At 36.1% G+C, this 11,809-nt stretch overlaps 2 protein-coding genes across 2 annotated transcripts; one reads left to right on the plus strand and one right to left on the minus strand.

Annotated features, from left to right (window-relative positions):
• On the minus strand, positions 2,011 to 5,244 carry LOC104738971. Its single transcript, XM_010459196.1, has 7 exons — positions 5,200 to 5,244; positions 4,940 to 5,093; positions 3,299 to 3,818; positions 2,999 to 3,165; positions 2,719 to 2,910; positions 2,505 to 2,630; positions 2,011 to 2,407 (listed from the first exon to the last, which is right to left on the minus strand). Exons 2-7 carry the CDS (start codon positions 4,979 to 4,981, stop codon positions 2,300 to 2,302), a joined length of 1,155 nt encoding a protein of 384 aa, XP_010457498.1. The 5' UTR covers positions 4,982 to 5,093; positions 5,200 to 5,244; the 3' UTR covers positions 2,011 to 2,299.
• LOC104738972 (pre-mRNA-processing factor 19 homolog 1-like) lies at positions 6,767 to 11,336 on the plus strand. Its single transcript, XM_010459197.2, has 18 exons — positions 6,767 to 6,976; positions 7,077 to 7,162; positions 7,409 to 7,480; positions 7,571 to 7,633; positions 7,892 to 7,978; positions 8,125 to 8,266; positions 8,352 to 8,473; positions 8,669 to 8,785; positions 9,136 to 9,231; positions 9,317 to 9,376; positions 9,562 to 9,636; positions 9,735 to 9,839; positions 10,045 to 10,161; positions 10,255 to 10,332; positions 10,425 to 10,509; positions 10,594 to 10,645; positions 10,834 to 10,904; positions 10,997 to 11,336. The coding sequence occupies exons 1-18, from the start codon at positions 6,964 to 6,966 to the stop codon at positions 11,122 to 11,124; spliced, it is 1,569 nt and encodes a 522-aa protein (XP_010457499.1). The 5' UTR covers positions 6,767 to 6,963; the 3' UTR covers positions 11,125 to 11,336.

Consider the following 11,809-nt stretch of genomic DNA (forward strand, 5'->3'; position numbering starts at 1 on the left):
AGGGGGAATGACAGGCCGCACGCAGAGAAAATAGATTTCAAACGCGCAACAGTAGCCAGGAGGACGATTCTCCGGGGATTCATGAGCTTCTGGAAATCTGATCTCGATCTCCGGCGGAATCTCGGTGGATCCCCTAACCTCAGCCATGTTCTTCGCAGAGAGAATCGACGGCTGGTGGGGACCGTAAACGCCCAAAATCAGAGGTTTCGCGGCTTTACCCGGCGTAGATTTCGGAGGCGACATGCTTTCTGGATAAAGGTGAAGGAAATTGATCTAGGGAAAGGAGAGTTGAAGAAATTTCCGGCGAATAGCAAGGAACAAAGGAGACGAGAGAAAAACGGAAAACACAACAGAGGGCAAACTAAAATTTAAGAATAAAAGAGAGAAGTCGGGTAGTTTACCCTTATACACAGAACTGAGAAGTAATGATTGCTTGGGGAAGCGAGAAGTCTCGGTCCGTTTTTCTCCTCTCTTATAGCGTGTAAGCCACCCAGTGGTCCCTAGAGCTTGTTTGGGAAGGCAAATTCCATCATTACCACGATCAAATCATGAGATATGGGGGATATTTAGTTTCCCGAAATTGGTCGATTGGAAATCAAATGTCCCCCGAGCTAATCAGCTCGGGAGACTTGGGGGGCAATTGTTGTACCCACGATTGGTCATCTCGGATAATGGGTAAGGGGCCAAGGACGTTGCATTGATCGGCCCATCAAGCCCAAAGAGAAGGCTGGAACGCGGAGAGGTGTCCCACGAGTCAGCTCGAAGTTCAGACTCGGTCAAAGATTCCCGCATTTAATCGGATTGATTAGGATACAAGATTTGCGTAGAAAATTAATTAGACATTGATTGTGTTTAATCAACTAGTATAAATACATAAGAGGGGTCATTATACGGGGATGAAAAACTTTTACACTCAAACAATAATATACACTTTTTAGCACTCAAAAACTCTCAGTTTAGTTCGAAACTCTAATGGTGGTTAGCTCCTCCACTCATGAAACACTTCGGAAAGAGAATTCTGGTTTCAGTTCTCACAGTTATAATATAAAACCCTCAGAGAAAAAAGTAGAAGAAGATATTTTTTGACTGTAAGCTAGAAAACTTAAAAGCTACTCGTTGTACATCATCTGAATTGTCTGCATGTATCTTATACTATTTTGTATTTATGCATTTTCTGTTTGAAAACTAGTAATAAATAGTTTCTAATTAAAAACGAACAATAAGTTGATATGTTGTTTATTATTATCAACATCATATTTCTGTTACGAGTTTATTGTCAATACATATTGTTCGTAGACAAAACAATATAAAAAAGCATCAAAACAGAAATCTCTAACATGGCGTAACTTTAGGGATGGGTCATGGTCAACCACATACGTACATTCTTGTAAATAGAACTTCTTTTATATAGAACTTCTCGAAACTGTTATTTATATTTTACAAAATACATAAACTTTTCACTAAATATATACCCTTCAGTTTATAATTACTTTTTGTTTATGATCACAATTATCTGGATTTGTTGTTTTCATGCATATACTATAACAACATGTATTACCAAAGAAATTCAAGACGTGAATCGTAAACCGTTAATTGTTTTACTAAAAAGCAAAACAAGAAAAGAAACAACTTAAGTTGTCTTGTCATTATAATCCAATAGTTCTAATAATTAAAATTTTGAAAACGTCTGACGACGAAATTAGGAATCTATAAACCAACCAACAAAAATGACAAAAGTATTATTGTCGTTGGACCTTGGGCGTGAGATTGGATCGAGGCACTCTTGCTCGACCTTTTTGTTGTTTCTTGATCTTCAGTATTATCTATGCATTTTAAAATTCAAAATGCCAAGCACGCTATATATATTATTTTACTTCAATTATTTCACTAAATTTTAATCTAATTTTTTATATAGGAAATGTATAGGTAAATTAAGAGAAAGGATAAAAGAAAATAACAACTACTTATAAATATGTTGAAATGATTCTTATTATTATTATACAACACCCATCAAATACACATCATAAATATTATACCATATATCTACAAAATTTTGTAATGTTCTATGTAACATAAATAAACCCTCTCCCTCAAATACGATTTTATTCATAATTACCTGCCTAAACCCTTTATTCATCTCTCTTCTTCCTTATGTTCTAATTATTCGACAAACCATGAGTCATGGACAAAAAAATTAATGTACTAATAAATATACAAATAGACCTCTATAATCAATACTATTTTTTTTTGTTTTGGCTGTAACTTATAATAAGCACATGCATGTAATGAGTACTCCAACTCAAATCCAAGACTGAATTGGATAACTGCACTTGAAAGAGTTCACACCACTTATGTGTGAAAATATGTCCGAAGAATCAACTAATTGTTCTTCTTCCTTTACCCCCACCTGCAAACCAAACCTCGTTTTAATTAATACGGTTTTTAAGACTTAATAACATAACATAAGGTTTTTAATTGTAATTTAACCGGACTAGTGTTCTTACATCATCATCGTCTTCTTCATGATGGCCTGAACAAGCTTGTCTATTTGGTTCACCAAATTCATCATTTTTTGCAAATCTTCCTCTAACTCTTGGACGACTATCTGCCAATGTCTTCCTACATGCATACTACAGAACCAACAAAAAAAAACTGAATAAATCGGTATATGTATAAACCAATTGTTTAATCCCGGTTATGATGGTTAAGTATAAAGACCTTGATTTTCTTGCTGAAGTTCCTCTCGTTTCTCTTCTTCATGTACCTATGAATCTTCTCTTTCCTCTGCTCCGCTGAGAGCTTCCCGACTTTGTTGAAATTCGGGTCGTCTAAACCGGTTATCTCCGTCCCTAACTGCGGAAGAACCGGCGGTGCCACCATGTGGTTCTGGTTCTCTCCACCCTCAAGTCCCTATAAAACCCCATAACCGGTTAGTATTAGACCGGTTTACTAAACCTTTTAATTAGGAACTTCAGAAGATTAAGAAACAAATTTATACCTGGAGAGGATGATCTCCTGGATTGAAGATGGGTTTGATTGGATCTGGACAGAACATTCCACCATTATCAGCCTGGATTTCCATCAATTGGTCATGTGATGGTTTAAAATCAGAACCGAGATGGATACTTCCAGAGTAAAACNTCACCTTCAAAGTAAAAGAAACAAAGAAGGATATCAAACGAAAAAGTCCAACAATAGTAGTAATCTGATGATTCTTGAACGAAGTGTAAAATGAAAGCAGAACCGAGATGGATACTACCAGAGTAAAATCCAGAACCTAAACCAGTGCTCATCATATTCCCGGTTACGGCCATGTAAGCTTGTAAACCGGAATTACCCAAAAAAGAGCACGTAGGAGAAGAAGGGTTTATGGAGCCAAGATTGTAACTTGGGACAGAAGAAAGACAATCTTCTTCGAAAGCTGATAAAGGCGGAGGCAGAAGTTCACCGGAGGAGGAAGAGTAGAGAGTATTCGGAGGCTGGTGAAGTTGAATCCCGGTGAAATCAAACTGCTCTTGGAGTTGATCGGAGACTGGGAACTGGATGGATGAAGAGAAGTCGATGGAAGCTGTGATGTCGTTATCGAAATCGTCTTGTGAGTCAAATATGATGGATAAATCCGCGTTGTCGTTGTTGTCTTCGTGATCTTGATTCGAACCACTGTTGGATTTGTCAGGAAAGTTGTTGCTGTTGTTTTCGACATAGCCGCAACCGTTTGAAGCAGAGGTCACTTCAGAAGTTTGATTGAAGGTTTCTTGAAACAATTGTGAATCGCAAAAATCAAAGATTTGTGCGGTGAGAGGGCTTGTGATCTCATCCTACAAAATAACACCAACAGTAAATATAATATCGAATTAGCTGAAAATAAAAGAAGTAAATAATTATACAAGCAATTTTTATTTATTTTGGACATACTTTGAAGGCTTGCATAAAAAAGCACTTGGTAGGAATTTCTTGCAAAACAAGAAACCTAAAGGTTAATTAGTTTTAGTTTAATACAGTACTGCTCGTTTGAAGATAACTACACATTTATACTATCAGATCTTGTTCGTTCTATGTGGTTTTCATCAATACAGAATCTATAGAAGAAATTGACGATAAGGAGGGAGAGTTTCCATAACAGGAAAGTTTTTGGATTCTAGTGTTTCTTTAGAACCAAAACATTGCCTAATTATAACCAACATCTGATTTCTTTAACAGCAACAAATAAAGGCCTAGATCAGAGCACGAATCATTATTTTCTTGATACAGTACTAATTAATATATTTCCAATAGAAATTCATATGATTATATTTTAACATATAAATAATGAAAATATGTAATAAATAATTAATTATCAAAAAGTTCAAATTATATTTACTTAAGAAAGAGATGTAGCATCTTTTGAATTCTGAAAAACTGTTTATTCTATTTATGTCTTGTGATGATTTGTGGTTGGCTAGATATCCAAGAAGGTACAATGAACACCGTACAAAAGAGTTTAGAACTAAAAAGTTTGCTTTACAAATGATCGTTTCAGACGTTTGGAAGATGAACTGAGTTGTAAAAGAACAAGAAACGACATAAAAGTAAGTAAAAGGAATGAAGCAATTTGACAAAAGATAAACCCGAATAACTAAGATATTAATTAAAGAAAACGATGTTACCTACAAAAAAACATCGATTTTAGAAACATTGTTTTATTCCATTGGGCTAAATTACATAGAAGAAATATGTTTGACTTTTCATATAATAAAGTTTAAAGAGCGTTTGGATATACATGCAAAGTTTTCAGAAAAAGGCTTTTTCCAATCATATGAGCAAACCAATGTTCGGTAGAGAAAACACCAGAAAAGAATTGAAGGGCTTAAAACAGATTCAAGAACAAACAATTAGCATTGCACGAATTAGAAAATAACTCAAAAGTGATGGACATGTCACATGAGATTAGTTTACGTACCATCGAAAGCTGCTCGTGAGACGAAATGACGTCCTGCGACATGTTTATGTGTTCTTTATGACCTCCAACGTGAAAATGTTTCCTGGATAAGATCGAGAGAGAAAATTCCCCAGGAAGAGAGGCTTCTTGAATGTGGTACCAAAGGAGTGATGGTCTGAACAAGAAAATCTTACAGAATTAAAATACTGGAACGAACAAGAAATAACGATTAACACCAAAATGTTTGTTGTTTAAGACAGAGAAGAAAATAGATTTCTTACAGCTTTCTGGAGAAAACTAAATTAGAGAGGTTATTAGTTATGGAAGTTATCTATCTATCTATCTATACGTATATATGTATATATGTTAATGTAATGAAGGAGTTCCTTGAGAAAAATGCCAGCGTGGCAATTGACGTTAAACGCGCTGGTCCTAGAGTTTCTTATTCTCGTGACGTGGCGTGTAATGAATGGTAACACGTGGATAATTTGAGTTGACGTGGAGACATTGGTCCACACACCTTAAGTGATGACTTAGTTGACCGGTAAAAAGAAGTTTGACCCATATTCTTTTTTGGACTTTCTGACTTCAAAGTACTAAAATTAAGTCTTCTATTTATAGAGTTAGCTTTTCTATTTTATTTTTAGCACTTTTATTTTTTTATTTTCTAAATTTTTACTTGGCTCCTTTTTTTTAGTGCTGGTAAGAAGTGGCAAAGAACAAAAGAAAGAAAATAAAGAGACTAGGTCAGTGAAAAGTTGGAAGAAATATAAAAAGAGAAAGAGATTGTACAAAGTCAAATTTATTTCTTTCATGCAAATTTTCAGGAAAAAAAAAGTTACGTGATGCTTAGTTAAATTCGATCACTACAACTTTCATATGAAAATGGTTTCCTTTGGATAAAAATTCCGTGACAGTGATATAGTTTTAGCATACCATACTTCGAGTTGTCGTTTTCTTATATTGTTGTTCTTCTTACAACCTGTAACCAAATTAATTAACTGATCATACAAAATGAAAAAGATACGTTTATAGATCGGTAAGAATATGTATATAGATAAACGTAAATAGGACTATCGCTCAGTTAAAAATTTAAAACCTTCAAAGTTCAAAATATCCTCTCACTTCAAAACTTATAAAAACTCTTATAACTTTCATAGACTATTACGCAGTAATTACTTATACGGCGATATTTTCGTTTGTTCTCATTTAGCTGTTTTGTTTTGGTCATGGTTGGGAGATGGCTTGTCAACATTTTATTTGGTCCCCAACTCTGTGAAGCATTTGAAATCATTGCCCTGAGTATCCAAGTTTTCTTTTTCCCTGATATTTATCCATAATACGATTCCACCAAAATCATGTTGTTTAACAATAAATATACATATACTAATTAATATTATATCATATAGTACAAAATACAATATACGTATCACCACTCAGGTATTTGTTTTTTTCTTGTTGGTATATCTGTTATAAAATAAACATGCTCATATATACGAATATATACGATTCAAGAATTAGAGATATTAATGAGGTTGCAAGAAATAATTTAATGAGTAAATAATTGATTTATCACGAGAAAGAAAAAATAGCAACTTGTTGGTAAAAGGAAAAAAAGAAACAGCTTGAGATCAAAGCTGATATGATGAATCGATACTTTTTACAAGGAAGCATCTTCGGCAAAAAAAGCTTCCAGTGCAGTGTTGCACACGTATTGTAATCTCCACGAGAATGAACTATATAGACCGTTGTTTACTAATGGGCTTCATAAAAAGCCCAATAACCCATATCTCATGTTAAATGTAAAAAGGCCCAAACTTTAATAGCAAGAGAGAACTCTAATTTTTTCGTCTGCAGCTTAAACAATTTTTTTTGGCTTCTCTCTCTCTCTCCGTCTGCATCCTCTTCTCCAGGCTTCTGCGATTTTGTTTAGTACCGCCGGGACCAGAGTAGTTTAAACCCTAGTCCAGTCTCTTAAGGGATTCGTCGATTAGTCTTCTAGTTGCTGCGTATACTTCTTCTTCTTCTTCGTTTATACTTAGAAGATGAATTGTGCAAGTAAGCCACTCTTTCTTCTCTATTTGCCGATTTAGGGTTTTTATTTTGCTTGGTCTCTTTTTGGTAACACTGTGGGTTTTTTTTTTTTTATTCCATACAGTTTCCGGCGAAGTTCCGGAAGTGCCTGTGGTGTCGAAGAAGTCGGGTCTGCTCTACGAGAAACGGCTTATCGAGAGGCATATATCGGTAAGTAAGCTCTTTGCTTTTCTCCGTTGGTTCGACTCCAGTTTAGGGTTTTTAGCTCGTCATCCTCTTGTACCTCTGTATTTGCTTCAGATGTTTTCTTAGTGTAGAAGTTCTGGAACTAGTGTGCTCCTTATGCATGGTTTACAAAATTTTGCCTGGTTATATTTCAGATTTGTCAATGCATCTGGTTTATATTCCTGTGTATGCGTCCGTGATAATTTGTAGATTGCTTGTGGTACCTTGTAGGATTATGGGAAATGCCCGGTTACTGGTGAACCACATACCCTTGAGGACATTGTTCCCATCAAAACTGGCAAGGTAATGCAACCGCTGGAATTATTTGTCATAGAGAACTCTTTGTAGAAACTTATTTTAAAGCCTGATTCGTTCTCTGGGACCATTTTCCAGATCGTAAAACCGAAAGCATTACACGCAGCTAGCATCCCTGGATTGCTTGGAGCGTTCCAGACTGTAAGTTTTTATCTTGTTTCCCTTATACCTTCATTTTCCGTTTTGTCTATTAAGGAATATATTAAGTTATACGGTTCAATGAACTTATGGTCTACATGGCTATTTGAGTTATTTTTTACATAGCAGATTGCATTCTACTCTTTACATTGAATTGTATGTTCATTTAGCATAGCAGATTGCAAACAAAACTGTTCACCGGTTATGTTGACTTAGGCAAAATAAATGCATAAAAAGTTTATCCATTTGTTGTGCTTGTAGGAATGGGATAGTTTGATACTTTCAAATTTTTCGCTGGAACAACAACTGCATACTGCAAGGCAAGAGCTAAGTCATGCTTTGTATCAGGTAATTATGGTTTAGTGTATCTGCCACTACCTTATCAGACTTCATGAATTACATAAATCTATTACGTACTCTAGTTTTCTTATTTCTGCTAGTGATAACGGTGATTGATGGATTTTTTGGGGGTAAACTTTTCCTCCTGTTTGCAGCACGATGCTGCTTGCCGTGTGATTGCTAGGCTTAAAAACGAAAGAGACGAATCACGCCAGTTGCTCGCTGAGGCTGAAAGGCAGTTACCTGCAGTCCCCGAAGCTTCCACAGCGAATGCTGCTCTTAGTAATGGCAAAAGAGGTATGCTTGCACATTTGCTTCTCAAATTAAGTTGGCTATGTGGTCATTTCTCTTGTAACAAGTTTGTTTTATCGTTGCAATAAAGCTATGGATGATGGTGAACAGGGGCCTGATGCCAAGAAAATGCGTCTTGGAATTTCGGCTGAAGTTATCACAGAACTGACAGATTGTAATGCTGCTCTTTCTCAGCAACGTAAAAAGAGACAGGTAACGCATACAGCTGCACATTTATCAGTATTTTAGTTGGAAAATAGAAGGCAAGAGAGAACATACTAGCTATACATATACATACACATACATTATTATCTGTACCATACAAGGAGGATATCTGTATTTTTGGAGTTTAATTGGATTTGCGTGTGGTTCTTCTGTCTTAATAATATCTCCTCATTGGTTCTCTAGATCCCTAAAACATTGGCTTCAATTGATGCTCTGGAGAAGTTCACCCAACTCTCAAGCCACCCACTTCACAAGACCAACAAACCTGGCATTTTTTCAATGGACATCCTACATTCTAAGGTTTGACATCTGGAACTTCTCAATTTTTCATTCATCATCACTTTGTGTAGTTTTTGTCTGTTCTGGGAAGTCACTGCATTAATAGTCAAAGTGACGTGCTTACTTGTGCGCTTATATTAAGTTGTACTCTCGTGAATCCCTAGTTGGATGCTTATCAATGTTATTCTTGGGAAAAGAAAAAAGTTAGCGTAAAAAGTATACAATTTTCTCTATTTTTATACTAAACAATGCTTCGGTCGTATTGATTCATTGCATTAGTTTATTATTCAATACCTTTTGTTTGCGCAGATTCCTGTATCTGTTCTTCATAATATTAATATTCTTAATTTCCTTTTATATGTGGTAACCAGGATATCATTGCTACAGGAGGAATTGATACAACTGCCGTTCTCTTTGATCGTCCTTCAGGACAAATTTTATCAACGTTGACTGGTCATTCAAAGAAGGTCTGTCTTTTGCCGTAGTCTTTTTTTTTTTCTTATAACTTTTCCTTAGTTGGTTTGTGCTTGACATGCATTGTTCCTTTTGCAGGTTACAAGCATTAAGTTTGTTGGTGACGCTGATCTTGTGTTGACTGCTTCATCAGACAAGGTAAGTCATTATTATTATATGTAGTACGTGTACATAATCTATGTAGGAGTTTCTCTTATCCTTTGAGTATTGCATGATTTTAATGAGTAGTACTAGCCACTAGGAGATTAACTTTTCATTGAACAGCCGCAAATCAGTTGACTTACATGATGGATTGATTGGTTTGGTGTTTTGACACTCTGCAGACAGTCCGTATCTGGGGAAGTTCTGAGGATGGGAACTATTCGTGTAGACATACATTAAAAGATCACTCTGCAGAGGTTAGGATGTAATTGAAGAACTTGTACAGGTCTCATACAGTTTTTCCTTTTATTCATATTTGTTCTGTTTAATGTAAAAGCAATGATGTGGTTTTCAGGTGCGAGCTGTAACTGTCCACGCAACGAATAAATACTTTGTGTCGGCATCTCTTGACAGTACATGGTGCTTTTATGATCTGTCCTCCGGTTTATGCCTTGCTCAGGTCCCCAACATTTTCATCCACAAGCAACTACTGATACCTGTTTTCCAGTTTCAGCTTTTCTTTGTTTAATGTGAACATAACCATGCTTATATACTATGTGCAAAAGATTCGTTAAGCATTGCCTTTATTGGTAATGCGAAATAAGACTCGTTAAAATAAATGTTTTTGTCAGTGCGTCTTTCTCATTATTGTTGTTGTCATTCAGGTGACAGATGGTTCCGATGAGGTGGATTACACGGCTGCTGCTTTTCATCCCGATGGTCTCATTCTTGGAACTGGTACCGCTCAGTCTATTGTTAAGATTTGGGATGTAAAAAGTCAGGTAAAATCTCTCTGACCTTCCTCGATCATCAAACTGCTCTCACTTGTAAGTTGGTTCTCACTTCACTTTCATCTAATATGTGTCTTTTGATAGGCAAATGTGGCAAAGTTTGGTGGACACACTGGGGCAATCACCTCTGTGTCATTCTCTGAGAACGGTTATTTCCTTGCGGTTAGTACTTTGACCAAAGTTAAGTAGAAAGAAGGATATCACCCAGTTTCCTTTTGACTGAGCACTATTTCTATTATTTTTCAATTTTACAGACTGCTGCACTAGATGGTGTTAGGTTGTGGGACTTGCGCAAGTTAAAGAACTTCCGAACATTTGACTTTCCAGATGCAAACTCGGGTATTCAACTATCTGAGCACTCTAGTAATCCTTTTTGCTGATTAGTTTTTCATTTACTAAGACCTGAATGAAATTTTTGTGCAGTGGAGTTCGACCACAGTGGATCTTATCTTGGCATTGCTGCTTCAGATATAAGGTGAGGTTTACTTTGATACACACAATGTAGGCAATTATTTAAATTAGGGGCCAACTTTGATAACGAGATATTCAACAAATAGTTGTGCAAACTCAAAGAACCTGCTATCACCAAAAATGCACTTTGGATATATAGATTTGTTTCTTTTGCAGATCATCTAATACAAAATTTGTGTTTTATTGTTGTAGAGTATTCCAAACAGCTAGTGTAAAAGCAGAATGGAACCCAATCAAGACTCTTCCCGATATGTCCGGTACAGGTAAATGCTTTATGATTAAGCTTTTGAGGTCACTGCTCTTCCTTTTTTTTTTTTAGTCTGTTATGCAAACATTGTAATCCATGAATTTGCAGGTAAAGCAACATGTGTTAAGTTTGGACCCGACTCCAAATACATAGCAGTCGCTTCAATGGACCGTAATCTCAGGATATTTGGTTTACCTGGCGATGACAATACCGAAGATTCTGCACAAGATTCATGAAGAGATTTTTTAGTCCCATCATCAAGAGTAGCTAAATCCTCAATCTTTCGATTTTTGTTGTATCTTTACAGTTCTGTTTGGTAGCTTTTTGATGGTCCTTTCAAAATCACATACACATGAGCTCTCCCTTTCTTTCTCAATCTACAACTTCAAGTCCGAAGGTTCTTGTAACATCATTACTTTAAGTATCTGCAATTCTTCACCTTTCTATCTTTAGTCTGAAAGGGACTGACGTACTATTTTCCCCTCAGAACTATCATATCGTGTCAGTTTCTCATCGATCTTTGCCTTCTTACTAGTTCTCCTTCGGACTTATATCTTTTGCCTATTTCTCCCCGAATCCATACTTCTCCGCCTATTTCCCCCCGAATCCATACTTCTCCGCCTATTTCCCCATCGAACTGGGTTTACACGGTTTTGGATCTAAACCCGATAGAAATTCATGTCAAACCGGTATAAAATCAATTTACAATACGGGTAATAGATTCAACCCGACCCGACTTCTTCTTCTATTTTAAACTCGATAACCCCAAATTTGCTACTATGAACCCTAAAAATTGAAATTGAAAAGGAAATCCTTCTCTCTCAAAATCATGAGCAATGTCTCTGGATCTTCTAGCTGTTCGACAAATGTCCGCGAAAGAGGTAGAGTTGTTGGTGTACCTAAAAGATGTTGGTGTGGAGA

Source organism: Camelina sativa, chromosome 14 (genome assembly GCF_000633955.1).
Source record: "Camelina sativa cultivar DH55 chromosome 14, Cs, whole genome shotgun sequence".
Taxonomy (NCBI): Eukaryota; Viridiplantae; Streptophyta; class Magnoliopsida; order Brassicales; family Brassicaceae; genus Camelina; species Camelina sativa.